This window comes from Helicoverpa zea, chromosome 23 (genome assembly GCF_022581195.2).
Source record: "Helicoverpa zea isolate HzStark_Cry1AcR chromosome 23, ilHelZeax1.1, whole genome shotgun sequence".
Classification (NCBI taxonomy): Eukaryota; Metazoa; Arthropoda; class Insecta; order Lepidoptera; family Noctuidae; genus Helicoverpa; species Helicoverpa zea.
In genome coordinates, this window is record NC_061474.1 from 9,981,551 (window position 1) to 10,000,000 (window position 18,450).

General features: G+C 37.7%; 1 protein-coding gene across 3 annotated transcripts in view; it reads left to right on the forward strand.

Annotated features, from left to right (window-relative positions):
- The window catches only part of LOC124641749 (cGMP-specific 3',5'-cyclic phosphodiesterase), a 141,153-nt gene that overhangs the window by 116,002 nt on the left and 6,701 nt on the right, over positions 1-18,450 (forward strand). For all 3 annotated transcript variants that reach the window (XR_006985700.1, XM_047179919.1, XM_047179920.1), the window contains 11 exons: positions 7,351-7,468; positions 11,637-11,763; positions 12,059-12,177; positions 13,002-13,267; positions 14,028-14,204; positions 14,864-15,040; positions 15,461-15,586; positions 15,745-15,862; positions 16,230-16,321; positions 16,644-16,967; positions 17,323-17,476. Coding sequence is in view for 2 of the 3 variants with exons in the window: in XM_047179919.1 (XP_047035875.1) it covers positions 7,351-7,468; positions 11,637-11,763; positions 12,059-12,177; positions 13,002-13,267; positions 14,028-14,204; positions 14,864-15,040; positions 15,461-15,586; positions 15,745-15,862; positions 16,230-16,321; positions 16,644-16,967; positions 17,323-17,476 (1,798 nt within the window). In the remaining variant the exon portion in view is untranslated. The remainder of the gene's footprint in view (positions 1-7,350; positions 7,469-11,636; positions 11,764-12,058; positions 12,178-13,001; positions 13,268-14,027; positions 14,205-14,863; positions 15,041-15,460; positions 15,587-15,744; positions 15,863-16,229; positions 16,322-16,643; positions 16,968-17,322; positions 17,477-18,450) is intronic.

Consider the following 18,450-nt stretch of genomic DNA (forward strand, 5'->3'; position numbering starts at 1 on the left):
AGTGTTATGACCTCCGTTACTGTTATCGATGGCTGTCAGAATTGGTGAACCCTGTCGATTTTACTCTAGACATGTTTGATTGGCTCAGATCGTAGCTATAGGTATAACTAGTAATAAAAGAGTGTCTATGGAGTTTCTTGCCGGTTCTTCTCCATAAGACCTACTCTTTTGAACTCCGCAACTATCTTAACGTTTCTTTAGCACCTGTAATAGTTATATATGAAATAAAAACCTTTGACGTTGAATATTTGAAGATGAATCAGCTGGATGAATTACTGAATATAGTTTTCTGGTTGAACAGTCTTCTTAAGTTTTTATCGTCATTTATTTATTCTTAAGTTTATTATTATCTTAATTGAATGTAAGCATTTACGCTAGTATTTACAATTGGTTATGTGTGACATTATGACTATTTATAAAGGTCGTATCTATCCGAATACATACAAACCGACTTAATAAGACTCGCGCACGAAGGATTCCGATTTCCGTACCTTTATTAGAGAGATGGTTGGTAAAAAAATCACGTTTGTTCTGTGGGACATTTTGGTGACAGCGTAGTTTTAATAATAAGACCCAAACCCTTTACGTACATAAGTAACCCTAAAAGATTATCTCAAAACACTATTGACACACTGTCGACATCTCTTTTATTCCTATTTTCCTTTCGCTGGTATGCTGGAAGAGATTTCTTTAGAAATAAGCACTACCTTTGTAAATCATTTCCTGTTGTGTACCTCTGTCGTGTGTAGAGTATAAAAAATCTGTTGGTAGAGTATCAATTTAAATCTCTGGATGGGTAACAAGTAGTACTTTTTCATAAAAGCTCGCAACATGTAATTAATTACGAGTTGCAATGTATTAACTAGTAAATAACCACTATGAACTTCAACCTGTATACTATTCGAACATTCTAATTTACCTGTAGCGTGCACTGGAAATGGGACGTTCCCACAAAACCGCCAATTAACTGGGTATATATTTGAGTGCGCACTAAAAGTTCTACAGTATAACAAACAGACGGGTACGAACATTTTAAACTTCAGTTTACGAGAGATCGTAGGAAATAATGATGGAAGACTGTTTGTTTGTAACTATTGACGGCTAAGTTTGTGACAAAAACTTCAATGGGTATCTATTTGGTAGTTAATTTAGAAATTTCAGCTGAAATACTAAAACAGGTTTGTAATAAACATTGAAGTCTACACCCACAATACGAATAAATGGACATCGGTGGGTGTTTTATTAATAAAGTTGTGGTACAACGATATTTCTGGGTTCTAATGGCGCAGATTTTAAAGGATTTTTCTTTGAATTCGATTTTTGTCTGATAGATGGCAAAGAACGTCAACCCCTAGAAGCATTAGTAGTAAACGCAAAGTGGGCACACGTTTTTATGCCAACTTTACAAAAAAGTTTCCACCTTATAAAACTTGGCCCCCATTCCACATTTACATACTTTTATTTAAAATGTAAATATACAATGAACTTCAACTCAAGAACTACTTTAAATATACAGAACTTGAGTTCTTTCACAGCTAAATATTGTATTACAGTAAGTTCGTGAAGAACTTTTTAACTTAATAAAAAGTTCTTTTAGTTTCTTAACTATTTACGAAACGAGTCCCTTTGTAATTGGAGAACTTTGAAATTGGCTTACATGCCTTGTAACAACTGTTTTGGGGATGTTAGAAAGACTATCGGCCCGTTTCTGAATTAACTATTTACACTAAGTAAATTATTTACAGCCTTATTAAGGTTTTTCTAAAATTCTAGAAAGTTCTAAAGTTTTATTGTTTTTAGAGGGTCTCAGAAAACTTGTATTAGAGGATTTTTCACGTAAGAGTTGTCACCTGTAACTGTGGTCTTGAAGACTAAACGGCATGCAGACTGGTGGCAACTTTTTACAATATAATGACTCCGAGTAACGGTAGTCAAATATGACAATGAAAACAGTGAATTCAGAAATCACCAAGTGTATTACATGACTACACCTGCTTTGTTACACTAGCAGGGCAGGGTAAATATTTCGAAAACCTAACACCTAGACAAGCGTACCCACTTCCTCAAACTAGTCTCAAAAATAAACACTTCTATACTTTATCGTGGCCATAAAAACGAGTTTAAATTACAAAAACAACATCCTGTATCTCATCACAGTTACTGCTGTTTTATGGCGGGCTATACGGGGTGGTTTTAAATTGACTTATTATGTTTTACGTTGTTTTCTATGGGAGATGAGATCGAAAACCAATTGATGTTGAACAATTTGATGGAAATTACTTTGTGGTATTATCATTTAAGAATTGAACATAATGGTATTTACTTACAATTGCTGTACCTAAAGAGACCGGAAGTGGTGAAGGGTGGGCGTTTTGGGGGCTATCTTATGTAAATTCCTGACGTTCAAAAAGTGCTGTCTTGCATCCAAGTTTCAATAAATGATTTTTGATTTGATTGACTGAAAGCCGATCCCGACATAATTGTAAAAAGTCCGTAACATAGTACGTTCGAACGAATTATAATAGTATGAGATGATAAATTGACAAAACACAAACATTTTCAATAGCAGATCATTTCTTCAAGAACTTCACAAACTACAAATGACAGAAAAGTAACTTTCCGTCAATGTTAACCCTAAGGGACGCAACTTAGTGTCTCAAGCTCGATGATAATATTACTATATCTCGTTTATCGGGTATATTGTACCCCAGGGAAGTCAATTCAGCTAAATCGGTTAGCCGGAGGGTTGGTATACGTCCTTTTCCTTTCGTTTTGTTTTGCTTATTAAACAAATATGGGTCAAACGGTTTCGTTGGGCGGTGGAGGGTTACGTATAAGAGTTTCTGCGATAGAATATGAAAGGAATATATTGAATGTAATTTAATATTGTTGCCACGGATTATATTGAATCAATTTTGTTCTTGACGGGCTGTTAGTGAAAATGGTCTTAAGCGAATTTCCCACTTAGTTTTTCTCTGCGATAATTTTCTTGACTTTTGAGCTAAATCATACCGTACGATCCTTGTAACATGTCCTTTTAATCCATTATTTCTTACGGATATTAAAAATGCGATAGTGACTCTGTCTTTCTGTCGTCGACCCCAAAACTACTGAACCGATAATTTTTTCATACCTACCCAAATGGTCTTTTCTTGAGCCTGGGAAAGAACGTACATTATGTTTGCTACTTTTTATCTAGTTGCTGGTTTTAGTTCCCTGGGGACGTGTATACCACGAACAACCAGTCATAAATAAAACTTCAAATAAAAACCACCTCCTACTAATCTTACATGCTCTGAAAATCCTGTTTTAAAATTCCCCGCAGCCGTTACCTCTGTCACGAGTCACAAAGAGTGGAAGAACAATATCTCACGCTGGGGGATCGGCTGATGTATGCGAAACACGTTAGTCTGGTACCCTGGTCCCTCGTCTCTAAAGAAAACTGCTTAAGTGTAATGTCACCTTATGTAATTGTTGCTGGCTAGTTGGGAAGGGTTTTGTTTAAAAGATTTTGCAAAAATGTTGTAGAAAAGTGGTACTTACAAGGCTTCTCCGAGTTTAGAGGAAATAATATTTTTGATCCACTAGAACGTGTATCTTTTACGTTAGTCTAAAATGAGAAAATCCTGTTAAGGTCCCCTTTAGTTATTTTTATAGTAAATGGGCTATTGTGCATACTTCATTCTACTCTATAAATAACATGTAAAACATTGGTTCTTTACGGTACTCTGAATGACTTAGAAGCCAGCCCCAATATGGAAAGGAAAAACTTAATTCCGAAAGAAAGAAGATATTACCTGAATATTCAAAAGAAAAATGCGCCAAGATGAAGATTTTCTTTATAGAAGATCCACAGAAAAACATAATATAACGTCATATCGTGCACGCAATACGTTTGAGCCACATGACGCTAACATTAACAGTTATTGTAGGGAAGATATGAACGAACCTCTAATATGATATTACGATAACTTATTCCAATGATAGCTATGTGTGGAGCTTTGGATTAGGATTTGGGTTTTATGAAGGTGTGTTCTTTTTGGGGATGTAGATTTGGTAAATTGAATAATAGATACGAATTCTGAAGACTAAAACTAAAGGAAGGGAAAAAGGGTTGGAATTTGAAAGAAAATCAGTGTTAAGCATAAGCACTCAACAGTTATACAGAAAATCCAATTTCTATAGTAGTATTGTAAGTTTGTTTGCTTGTTTTAATGCGTTAAAATCAGTATGCGAACTACAGGATCAATTTCAAAAATCTCTTCATTTATTGAGAAAGGCAATATGCTCGTTTTTATTCGGATTCCCACGCGATGCAAGTGAAGCCGCAGGCGGAAGCTGGTTTTAATATCAAAGATAAAGAAAAAGATATATTAAAAGACAAAACATTCTTCATTTCTTTTCAATACAAGTGCCAACAGTATATTACACAAGTAGCACTATCCAATTGGGATGTTGGAAAATACATAGATGTAGAAGTTACTACTGAACTGCCAACACAGAGACAATAAATTGTCTTTGCTACAGTTGGTTTTTTGGCACGATACAGCCGATATATTAGAACTGTCACGGGAAATGTCGCTGGTTCATTACTGTTTTTCAATCCTAATTTTGTTCACAATTTGTAGCAAACTTTTGTCATGTGTTGTTTGATGCCTTTGCAGGATTAATTTGGTAGTTTTGAGCATTTGAAACATATCCAAACTACAGGCTGCTAAGTGAGGTCTTATAGGCTCCTTAGGGTTCCTGCTAGTTCTAACGCTTTAGAACAGTACCGCAGACCGCGATAACTCGCGGCAGCCTTGGTATAAAAAGAGCTCCAAAAGAATAGATGGATTTTAAATAAGAAAGTCTAGAGGAAATAAATAAGTCTGTTTTACTAAAAAATCATTTTTGCGACAAAGGGCACAAAATCAAATTGTAATTGACAAAGAAAACCAATAAATCAATGTCTACAAGTGCATATAACACACAGCTTGGTTCCTACAAACTTCAGCACGCTGGAACAACCCAATTAGTGGTCGTACAAGCTTGTTGCGAAGTACTGAACAAGATTCTACGATACTTATGTTATTTGTACTTATAGTTGTGCATCTTTGATGTGCGGTATACAGTTTCGATATAAAATAGGTTTTATGAGATGGTAAGTGGGTTGGGTTGGACTTCACTTTGAGAGTTTTAAGAAACTTATTTCTAACTTCTGCGTCTGTACGTCAATTCTATAAAATTCGAACAACAACTCGCAATTCACTTCACATTTCACTTCGCTATTCACTCTCACTTCACATTCGGTTCAAAACGTTCTAAATGTCATCTCATACTTTACCTGTCAAAATCTCGAGTTTAATTTAGTTCAACTCACAAACACGCTCGAAAGAGTAGCGCTAGTGTAGTAACTCACGGCGGATTCAGATTCGAAGTTTAGAGTGAAGTCTTACAGAATCGCACTGCTGAATTAATGTTTTTTCTCAAGTAAAAAAAATCAGGTTTTTTTTATTCCAGACAGTCTTAAACCTACACTCCCCGCCCTTACCGCTAATACTTTTTACTCTGTAAACACTATTAACAATATAAGATTCCTTCCCAAGGTATACCTTCACTATAAGGCCCAACTTTATTCAAACAAAGAACACAAACCACAAAACTTTTTGGAAACAAGTTCTTTTTTAATTAAAGTAGAAAGAAGTTTCAGCTTCATCGAGTGAGGACGGCTCTTACAAAATGGTTGATCACGAGCCTAATCCCTCACTTGTCTTGATGGAGTTTTCAAAATAAAACGCTCGGACTTTAAGTTTTTCTGCTGTAGAAGCCGTCTTAAAAGGGATTATGTAGTTAGGGAATTTTGCAGATGTCTCTCGGTTCGCTTCGAGGAAGTAGACGCTTTGTTTCTTGAAAAATATCAAATTATCAAAGAAGCTTGTGCTTTGTTGTCTGTATATAAATTGAAATATTTGTTAACATTATGCGTTGTATAAAATCAAGATGGGGAGGTCTTTGCCCAGAAGTGGGACAGTACGGGCTAAGAAAAAAAATCCAGATTTTAGAACAACAAAATCTGTTTGTAAAAATTAAATAAAAATGTATGTTAAGTTAATTGACAGCCACTCTTTTTAAACGGTTTTATTTTTTGACAACAGAATAATTATTACATTATAATGAAATTACTCTGAAGAGAAGTTTTGGTTTTTGTCATTGAACTTCTTCTATGGATCACCACTTAATAGAATCACGCAAACATACGGCCTAATTTACCAACCCCACCGATAGATGCCGTTATTAAGGAATAAGTTAGTGCCCGTAGAAACTGCTTAATTCCCCTCTATAATTCAAGCTAGGCTATTTTTATTCCACACAATGCGATCCTTTTTGTGCGGAAAGTGAAATATTGTAATAAATAATACCTTTATATGTAGGCTTTGCGGACAATGGATTACAAGCAAATAAAATATAAATAAGATAAATATAAATGGAATGGATTATTTTGTTTACTGTTTCTCTTTTCGGATTAGGTGGTTAGGTACCTTAATTAGTTTTTTTTTGTTCATACATGGAGTTTTTTTGCCTGCATTATCTTCGGGTAATGAAAGAGTGTGCTATTGAAACAAATGAAAGCTTTTTACGTGACGATAGTAGAAAAAAAAAAACTATGAAAAGGATTTGTTTATTTTAATTGACTAATCTAAAAAAGAATACTCAATCTAATCCTACTTACGCTAAAAAGACAACATTTACTTTATTTTATACAACAGTCTGTAGTTCCCAAAGCCTGTTTAAGCCAGATGAATCGGATTGCTTGAAAAACTAGAATCTTCAGCAATTCTTAAGTCTTTGGATGCAAATAAAAGTGTCGTTGGGAGCGTCTGGCAATAAGCTGGGAAAACAAAAGAAATATCTCCTTATCCTACTGCATATAAATTAGCGAGAGTTATTTATTCAGATGAGATTTGTATCGATTTGTCTTATTGTTAATGTTGTACACTGTGCAGTTGGCTCCGTTTTAGACTACGTCTCATACTGTATTATGAGTAGTGGGTAGTAGTAAAACCTATGTCATATTGAAGTAAGACAATTATCTATGACACTAGGAAATTAGGAAATGTTTCGAAATATCTTGGTTTTGATTATTAGCTTGAACGCGATAATCTCAGGAACTAATGGACCGATAAGAAAAAAAATGTTGATGATATAAAGCTCATTTATTGAGAAAGGCTATCAGCATCAGCATCGGTAGCATTTATCTGCTGGTGGAAGCTATTTCTTATAAATATATTCGTTAACATACCTGTTAGGTACCTCATAGCATTTGTTCCACCATTTTTTCTATAATGTAATCATAAACTTTGTCTTCAGATCCTGGTAAACGTGTGCCTGCTAACATCAGCGGACCGAGGCAGCTTGTTCCTGGCGAAGGGTGTACCCCCCAACCGATACCTGCAGGCGAAACTCTTCGATGTCACCAGGGACACAGGTGAGGATTCACGGCCTCAGATATTTGAGGGTAAAACTCCGTAGATTGCCCATTTTGCTGTGCAGTTCAATAAAGTACAGGTCAGCACTGAAAAAGCACATAAAGGTTTTAGAAACCCTTCTTATTTATTTGTAGAATCAAACAATGTCAATAGTCAAGGCTACTGGCATGATTCGGATTGAATCTACTCTTCGGATTGAAGCTTTTTTAGAAGAATCCTAAGAACTTATATTTCGAGAACACTTGTTACCCTCGAAACCCACTCAATGCCTCTTGAAACACCAAGAAATCAATAAAGCCTTACATAACCTGTAAATCCTAGCAAATAAACTGATAATTCCGCAAAGGGTGGCACTCCCAAATTGTTATGATTCATGAATTCCAGCCCTCGGGAAAATTACACGGGCATCGATTTTGTCGCGAACACCGTCACGGAATCGCTCAGAATAAATGTTAATAACGACTATCACACCGGGAGAGGGTTTGAGGGAAAAGCTGGGATTGTCACCACGTGTTAAGAAATTGATATAAGATATTAGATTCACATGCAGTCAGTCGTAGGACAGTAGTATTTATATGGATAGTAGTATAATATATGGAAAGTGGTATTTATAAGCAGGCAGTAAAGTCCATGCAATTTGTTATTTCTTTTGATTTATGACCGGAAAGGAATGCAAGTGACACAAATAAGAGTATGCTCAAAATAACACCAATGTTAATAACGACTATCACACTGCTGGGAGACGGTTTGGTAGAAAAGCTGTGAGTGTCACCACGTGTTAAGAAATTGATATAAGATGCTAGCACGTGTGTAGGACAGAGATATTTAGTGCTAGGCAAGAGGTAAAGTTCATCTTTTATTGCTTTTGATATGTGGGCGGGAATGGGATGCGTGTGACACAAATAAGAGTATGCTCAAAGTAAATGTTAATAACTACTATCACACCGGGACAGGGCTTGATAGAAAAGCTGTGATTGTCACCACGTGTTAAGAAATTGATATAAGATGCTAGCATGAGTACAGGACAGAGATATTTAGTGCTTATAAGGCGGTAAAGTCCGTGCAATTTGTTATTGCTTTTGATTTGGAAAGGAATGCAAGTGACACAAAGAGAAATAAAAAGTTCCAGGAAAGCGTTGTGTGAAAGCCAAAATGAATTCTTATACAGTATACAATTGCGCAAGATTTGTATTATTAGGAAGTGTTTTCAGTATTCTTTAATTCACTAAAGGAATCCAAAAGGTTTTAGTAAAAGTTTGTAAAGAAAGCGACAACATTGATACATCAAGACTGCCACTTGCATGAACTACCTAGAATATACATAATTTGAGTAGTATGTACATCCAAAAGCTCACAAAATATATGCAAGGATTTCTACTTAAAACGAAATTCAAAGACTCGCAATAAGGTAACATCAGAGCTATAACCCTTTTCGGGTGAAAACGTCGGCGGAATGCAAAGTATTTGAAACATTTTGCGTTCACCGTTCATTTCGAGTGAAAATTACATTACTCTGGGTGGCGGGGAGTGGGAATAAAAGGTGATACGTTTGCAGCCAATCGCTTTAACGTTCGTCAAGTTGACGCGACTGCTGAGAATTGGCGTGATGAGTTCGTGGTATAACTTCGTTTCAAGTTATTGATGTCTTGGTTTTTATATGAGCTTTGGAACCACCAATCACTCCTCATAACATTGCTCGAAATATATGTAGAGAGTTGCTACCTAGTTGCTACCAGCTGACATTCATCATCATCATCATCATCATCTAAGCCATAGGACGTCCACTGCTGAACATAGGCCTCCCCCTTAGATCTCCATAGATACCTGTTGGCGACCTGCATCCAGCGTCTTCCGGCGACCTTTATAAGGTCGTCTGTCCACCTTGTTGGTGGACGTCCTACGCTGCGCCTACTAGTCCGTGGTCTCCACTCCAGGACTTTTCGACCCCATCGGCCATCTGCTCTGCGAGCAATATGGCCTGCCCATTGCCACTTCAACTTGCTAAGCCGGTGGGCTATATCGGTGACTTTAGTTCGTCTAGCTGACATTAGTTGTTACCAATTGCTGCTCTTGTATGTTTAAAAGTATTCAACGTTTAAAGGGGATCAGCAGCCTGGCATCAGGACGGCCACTTTTCCGGTGCAAAAGTTATTTAATTGAGTTACCAGCTTCTAAATTGTTCTCGTATTTATGATAGTATGTTAATGTCAACGTCTAGTAAATGCTGATCTGCAGTGTCCGGGTGTTCTGTTCAAAGTCAAAGCTAATCATTTCAATGCTAATCTTTTGCAGTATCAATCAGATCTGAATAATTCTTTTCGCATCACCCTTTTGGGTAGAATTGATAGATGTAGTGTATTAATTAAATACCCCGATACTTGTTTTGAAACTGTAGAGGTATCAAGCAATATATCTTATGTGTGGTCGCCATAACAGGGTGGTTCTAACGTTGTTTTGATGCGCCATTGTGAGACCCACTCAAACGCAATAAAACTTTCAATGGCCCATAATGTTTATTATTAAAACGTCTTATCATTGTTCGTTGTAATTAAGCTGTTTGGATCCCCAGTCTGTCTGTATGTTGTGAATTCTTAATTAATTGTTATTTGCAACGTTTTGGATTTGAGTTATGACCTACATAAAAGTACTGGCTGGCAGATCACCAAATTGAAATTGATAAGTGTCTACTGTATAAAAACACAACTCGCTTCAGTTATCATATACCGAGCCGAACAAACTATGTTGGGGTCAGAATCCAGGCTTAGTCGTTTGCAACTTGTTATATGGACCATTGTTTTACATGGGTTGACTGCCTATTTCAAAGTCAAAGTCAGTTTTTGTCTTCAGACTTCCCTCAAAGACTACCCTGTTGAAATGACTAAACTGTTGACATGAATGGAGAAACTTTTATGTCGAGGTGGTCAAGCCTTGCATAACCTTATGATCGATCGACCTGTGGGGTTCTTTCTGAAGCCACGAGCTCTGCTCATAATGCCCAAGCTTTTGTTATCAACTTTATACATATACATTACCAACTTCAAACGAATGTACTTATCAGCTTCATTCGATCCGAATACCTACCTAGAGATATACATATTATCCACCCCTGTTTACTGTTCGAAGACAAAGCTATGTGACATACACTGTAGGCCACGAAACTTGAGCAGCCATGTAACGTGTGTAAGTACTGTCTTGTCTAAATATAGAACATTTCGACGCCACAGGATCGCGATCATTGGGGGTGTTCCCGATTTGATGCTTCAAAGATTGATTGGCTTTCTGATTGGTGTCATATTTGATACAGTACGAGAAACAAGTAAATAGTTGTAGAGACGATCTATAGCATAGTTTTCGTGAAGTAGTCATTGTAATAGTTCTAAAAAGGATGTAAGAGGTACTACAATGCTGGCTTGACTGGCCAACCTAAACTTTGCTATTATGGTGAAAATCCTGTAAATACACGATAAGAAGCTTGAACAAATGAATAGGAAAGACGACTATTAACTTTTCAAAGTCTTAACTGCTGTCTTACTGTTTGGATTGCGTTAGGCTATTTATTAATAATGTAGTTCTGTCTGCGATATCGTCTCTATTCTAAGCTTTATAATCAAAGCCTCATACCATACCAATAAAGATAATTTGTTGCATCCTATCCTATTAAAGTCTTTACTCTTCAGTATCGGTCATCGCCTCTCTTTTGTTAAGTTCTAGGAACTAAGCGCTAATTAGGCTAATAGTCTGCCAAACTGGTGAAACCTGAGACTAATGGTGTTGTCTCCGCTTTGCACGGAACTGTGTCGGCTGGGGACCAGTCTTAATTGTGTACCCTTTTAGGAATTCCTAGTCTAAAAATAAACACGAAGGTTCTATGGAAACAAACACTAGAACTTAGTTTAGTATATAAGTTTAGTAATATAATAAGTTACACTTCTAAAAAAAACCTCTCCATACATACATGCATGGCAAACTGTTGAAGAAGGATATGGAAGATAAAGCACTATGAATTTAATCAAACTTTCCAGATGATGTGGTAACCGGCCAAATACCATTCATCATCCAAATCTACTGCCATTCATATCCATAATGATAAGCTTCAAACTATTGGCCGTCTTCGATCTCTCAACATTACATATCTATACTTAACGAACGAAACTTTTAATTTTGCAGAACTAAACGACGCACTCCGGACGGCGCGCTCGCAGGAGATAAAGATCTCCTTCGGCGTCGGAGTGGCAGGGCTGGCAGCGCAGACCAAACATCCCATCAACATCAAGAACGCTTATGCAGACCCTAGGTATGGTACCCTTCTTTGGTAGACCAGCAGTCGCATAGCGCGGCTGCTGTGTACGGGGTCTCGGGTTCAATTCGTGACGGGTCGGAATTACTCTGTGGGTCTAAGAAACTACCAAATCAGACCGGACTCTAGAAGTCGGTGATCGACACACCCGGTCATAAGTGAGCATGTAAATGTCTATCCTGCGCCTGATCTCTCTCCGGTTGTGTGAAATTACCGTTTCATCGGCTTTGAGAATGAGGGATTGTCTTCGAGACTTCCGTTGTGACTAAACGTCATTTTTATTATTGACCAGGTTCAACAGCGAGATCGACGCTCGCACGGGCTACAAGACTGAGCTGATCCTCTGCATGCCCATCTGCAACTACGAGGGCGACGTCGTCGGCGTCGCGCAGATTATCAACAAGACTGATGGTACGTACACGTACAGGTTCAACGAAAAGACTGAGCTGACGATGATGATGAGCTGATGAAAACAGTAAGCAGTGAGACTTTAATCAGAACGCGATTAATTTGCCATCAATACTATAAGTTAACCTAAATCAAGCTATATTTAGTCCGTAAAAACTTTATGCTCCTAAAACCTATAATTCTAACAGATTTCAATATCAAATATCAGCATAACCGATTATACCGTGAGGCGTAACAGAGAACTTACAATCCCATTTGCAATATCAGTAAAGGATCCCTCTATCTAAGATTTGCGCCAACATTACAACAAGCAAACTCAAAATGAAATTCCTGGAAGCCGTCCCGTCGTATATATCTTAATCTATTATTCCTCCTGTTAATCATAATTGAATTTGGTGCAGATTCCGAGGCGTGGAGTTTTCACCAAGTTTCCGATACTAAGCCATTGTTGGCTCCTGACTGTTATAACTAAATTTATGATAAACTAGCGACGCGAGCCGCGGTGCAATCTAGAGCCGAGTTTTATTTTCTTCGAGTTTAATATTGTAGTGTTCATTTTATGAGTTTGAAAGTTTATAAGTTGGAGCTAGTTGAGGGATATGAATGGCCTTAGTTACTAACACCTAAGGTTTTCAAAAGAAGTCTTTTATGTAGGTATATAATTTAGTGGCCAAAGAACACGCAATAAATTCGAACACTGACAGTTGACCAGTAATTTTATTACAATCAATTTGTTATTTCAATGAATAGCAAATTCTCTTAAATATCAAATTCTATCCACACAAGTTTTACAACCATGATTTCCACAGCCCTCTTATTCCTTCCAGGATCCAAAGAATTCTCCCCCCGAGACGTGGAAGTATTTCGCCGGTACCTCACTTTCTGCGGCATCGGCATTCAAAACGCGCAGCTCTTCGAGTCCTCAGTCCTAGAGTACAAGAGAAACCAGATCCTGCTGGCGCTGGCCAGGAGTATATTTGAGGAGCAGAGCAACCTCGAGTGCTTGGTCACCAAGATCATGAAGGAGGCGAGAGAGTTGCTCAAGTGCGAGAAGTGTGCCGTCTTTATATCTGATACGGATCATTGTGAATCGGTTAGTAAAGTTATATTAATGTTGTTTATTTATTTGTTATAATTTTTTATAGTCCTCATTTCGTTTTAAATCTTGTTTTTGTTCATATTAATCTGAAATCTGTTTTATCTTTTAACCAAATAATATCTCAGACATATCAGGTTACCATTTACTTACTTAACGACACGTATTCCTAGTGCCGTGTACTTACTGCGATCTCAACCTCCTAATTTTCTTGTCTTGGACTCGTGAAGCTTGAGTTTTCATAAGCATCATGATTTTTTACCATCATGGAATCAGGCGTTTAAAAGTCGTCGTGGCCTAGTGGGTAAAGAACCAACCTCTCAAGTATGAGGGCGCGGGTTTGATTCAGGATCAGGCATGTACCAATGCAACTTTTCTATGTTTGTATGTACTTTCTAAGTATATCTTAGACACCAATGACTGTGTTTCGGATGGCACGTTAAACTGTTACGTTACGGGTAGTCAGAAGCCAGTAAGGCTGACACCAGTCTAACCAAGGGGTATTGGGTTGCCCGGGTAACTGGGTTGAGGAGGTCAGATAGGCAGTCGCTTCTTGTAAAGCACTGGTACTCAGCTGAATCCGGTTAGACTGGAAGCCGACCCCAACATAGTTGGGAAAAAAGGCTCGGAGGATGTTGATGGAATCAGGCGTTACTTTGTGGAAACATATACCATAAAATATTTGGAAATATAATATGTAGTATTAATGTCGCTATACAATACCTAAATCTGACTGAGAATTTGAATATTGTTCCAGAGCCACTTAGAGCGCATAGTCCAACGCCCCGGCGGTCAGAAGTCGTCACTCCCAGCACTGCCACCACCAGCGCCGACGCGCTTCCACACGCTGTTCGAGCTCGGCGCGCAGCAGTCGCGCACCACGCTCACGCACCGCCACGACTGCCGCTCTACCCTCGCCAGCATCGCGCTAGCGGTCAGTTGGGTTTATTTATTAGGACTCTTTTTTGTAAGAAATCATCAAAATCACCTGCTGCTGTAGGTGCTTGCAAGTGGGAGGAGATGTTTGACTTTTACGGACTAGAACCCTCATTGGTTCTATCTACAATCCTTTGCGTAACAAGGCTCCGGTAACTCTTTCGATCAATCCAACAGGCATTATGAAGACCTAATTTGCCAAAGCTGTATGTAAGGTTAAGAAAACACAGTTAACATGACATGATAGAAAATAAATGGAATATAAATAGACAATTAAATAAATAACAAAAGTATATTAAGTATAAATGTGGATGAATGGACAAGCAGAGATGATAGACCACGGAAAAGATGAATCGATTGCCTGAAAGATGTTCTGAATAAGAAGAAAACATATTGCCATACAGACAGAATTGTGTTGCTGGGGAGTTTGTTCCACCACTTCTTCTTCCCAGCAAAAACACATAGGAAGTGGTGAGGGGCGGGCGTTTTGGGGCTGTCTTTTGTAAATTTGACGTTCGAAAAGTGCTGATTTTCAGCCTACTTTGAATAAATGACTTTTGATTTTGATTTTGATTTTGCCCTTGTCCTAAATAACTTAAAATCAGGGCAGGAAGAAGACGACAAATATTTTTACTAATCTTCTGTTTAATCTTCCAGGTAGCCCAATCAAACAAAGCGCTGAACATATCGGACGTGGCGGAGTGGCGCCGCGAGAACAACATGGTGGTGCGTGACGTCACGCTGGACGACGCCGCCAACGTCCGCACAATGCTCTGCATGCCCATCGTTAACGCTAACAAAGACGTTATTGGCGTCGCTCAGCTTATTAATAAGGTAATTAATCAAATTGAGTCTTTTCTTCGCATCTTGTAACGTTGACACAAGAAAACAGAACTAGAGTTAATTACTACATGGGCTATTTTAATTTTGTATGCCTATCGGCAGGACATGGTTTGTACATAAATCTGTAGAAAACACCTGTAATCACCCCTGTTTCACAAAATGAATAAAATGGTTTGATTTGATTTACAGTTTTCATAACAGATAACAAAAATGGGGTTTAAATATGGATTTCTTTATATCATTCTTACGGCCAAAGGAATGGTGAATTAGATTTGGGTTAATTTTTAATGAACTCATAAAACACTTAGGGAAGTTGCTATTTACCCATTTTTTTATTGTAATCAAACTATTCCCTTACCTTTTCCCTGGTTATCTACAGTTTATTAATCAAATTTTTGTGTCAATTTCCAGGAGAACGGGTGTCAGTTCACGGACGGCGACATCTCGATATTCGAAGCGTTCGCCATATTCTGTGGTCTGGGTATACACAACACGCAGATGTATGAGAACGCTTGTAAACTTATGGCTAAACAGAAGGTAAACATAATCCGTACTTACTCTATTTCTATAACATACAGATTAATGTAATTAACTACATAGATTGTAACCTAGTTTTAGGTATGTACTTATTATTTCTGTACGCTTTACGAGCAGGGCATAGTGATAGGTACTTAATATTATCAACCCATGAACAGGTGGCGCTGGAGTGCTTGTCGTACCACGCGACAGCCTCCACAGAGGACACGAGCAAGCTTTGCAGCGACAACATCCCCTCCGCTGAGATATACAACCTGTACAGCTTTCAGTTTCACGGTGAGATCACAAGAGTGTTTCAGATTTTTTTATAACCTTAAAAGTCCATTTATCATGACGTGAAATGGTGATTTTTGAAAAAACTGTTGTAATCGACTCCTTTATTAACGATTAGTTTATGTAGCCTGAACGAAGTCCTCAATTATATTTAGGTATAGAAGTGATGACCCTCAGAAGACTAAACAGATTTTTATCCATCACTTATGGACATTCCGAAAATGTAGAAAAAACAAAATTGTGCAATCACCACCTCATCAAATATACCTTGTCTATTTTCTTCCTGCATCAAAAAGGTGAAGGGAAGAGCCTGGATACAAAAACCAGTTGGCATACTATTGTGCTAACAATTTTAACTGTTCTGTTTCAGACTTCGATCTATCAGACGAGGACACGTGCAGAGCGACACTGCGCATGTTCCTACAATGCAACCTAGTCGAGAAGTTCCACATTCCTTATGACGTGAGTTCCGATACAGACCTTCAACCGTTTGTCATATATTGTTCTCGGTAAATAATTTTTCGCTCTGAAATTGGCCGCTACAAGTTATTTTAGGTGTCTTTACTATCCCAGAGAGACAACGTTACCTGAGGGTATACCTTATTTTGATAAATCATCAAATTTCTAAATATTCTCGCTCTGAATAAAACTTTAGGGAAAGCTAGAGTTCTCAACCTGTACGTATTCCTTGGACAAAGCCCTTGACATTTCAAGGTTATGAACTCTCGAATATTCCACAATATTAGTTTGGTCCAGTTTTAACTAAAGTTTATCACATTTTCAGGTCCTCTGCCGCTGGATATTAAGCGTCAAAAAAAACTACCGACCAGTCAAATACCACAACTGGAGACACGCACTCAACGTCGCTCAAACAATGTTCGCGATGCTGAAAACTGGCAAAATGGAGCGGTTCATGTCTGACCTGGAAATCCTTGGCTTGCTTGTAGCCTGTCTATGCCATGACCTGGACCATAGGGGGACAAACAACGCGTTTCAGACGAAAACTGAAAGTCCTCTAGCGATATTGTACTCGACTTCAACGATGGAACATCATCATTTCGATCAGTGTGTCATGATTCTTAATAGTGAGAGCAATAATATTTTCCAGGTTAGTAATTGTAAATTTTATGATTCTTGTGTTACACTAGTAGTGGATCCATCTGCTTCCATAATAATTTTGTCTGAAGATTCAGAATGAAGATTCGGTTTCAGTTTACGAAACAAATTTTGGCATATACCACAATTTGTTTTGTGTACCACAGTTTTTAGACCAACTTGAAATTTAGATATTTCGATATTCTTTAAAATATTTTTAATCTAGCTGTACCTCGTGATTTTATCCTGAGAGAATTACTTCCGTTAATTTGATATAAATTCTGTATTTTACTGCTGTCTCATCAAAATCCGTTCAGTTATTGTCCCACGAAAGATCCACATACACAAACAATTCCCACAATTCCCAGGCGCTATCCCCATGCGACTACAAGGACGTGATGCGCGTGGTGGAGACGGCGATCCTGTCCACCGACCTCGCCATGTACTTCAAGAAGCGCGCCAAGTTCCACGAGCTGGTGGAGAACGGCGAGTTCGACTGGCAGAGCCAGGAGAAAAAAGAGTGTGAGTGCTTTGACATCTTAAGTAATGTTCTGTTTTGTAGTTGAGGGAACAAAATGACAAACGGAGATCCCATAACGTAAAATCTCCTGAGATTAGGAGGGGGGTTTCTTTAGAATCCGTCCATTTTTTGTAATTCAAAAAATAGTCGACGGATGTCTCATGGAACTCGAACGCTTGTTAGTTCACTTGTAACCTAGCATTTTGGTTTGTTCCCACTAGTTCTACTGCTTAGTTCTACCGTAGAACTAATGGGAATTTTTTTTCCCACTAGTTCTACTATATGAGATGTAACAAAATAGTAGAACTAGTGGGAATTATGGTTTTTATTGGTATTCCCACTAGTTCCACTGAACATTGGCAGTAGAACTAATGGGACATAATTTTGTTCTACTAGACAAAAGAAGTACAGTCGACGGCCGATAGTTGTGATTTTTTTCAGAGCTCAATGTCGATAGCAGTCAGAATAACTTTTCATGAATTTCAACAAAAATCAAATGTTTTTCTTTATAAAAGTACTAGGACAGCAGAGAATGAGGAGGAGCTAGTTAATCTTTTTTGTTCATCTAATTTTATAACACCTCTGTGGTGGTGTTTAAAAATCAGACATTGGTAAAAAAAACACGCTTTAAAAAGTTAGTTTGATGTGAGTGTGTGTTAGAAATTAACAGTATTATTACAAAACGTTAAACATTTGTTGAACACTTGTCTAAAAAAAGTGTGGCTACAAAAGGGACCTTAGTTCAACGTCATAATTTGTCATTTTTTTAGACAAGTGTTCAACAGACGTTTAAAAGTTTTTGTGTTACGGTAAATGTCCGAATTAATTTGTAATTTTTTAAAGCGTGTTTTTTAAACTATTATTTTGATTTGTTGCATGCTGTGATTTCCTATAATTAAGGAAACACAAGAAAAGTTAATATCTGTTCCTAAAACCTGTCTGTAATTAATGTGTATTTCTTGTTTTAAATCCAAAT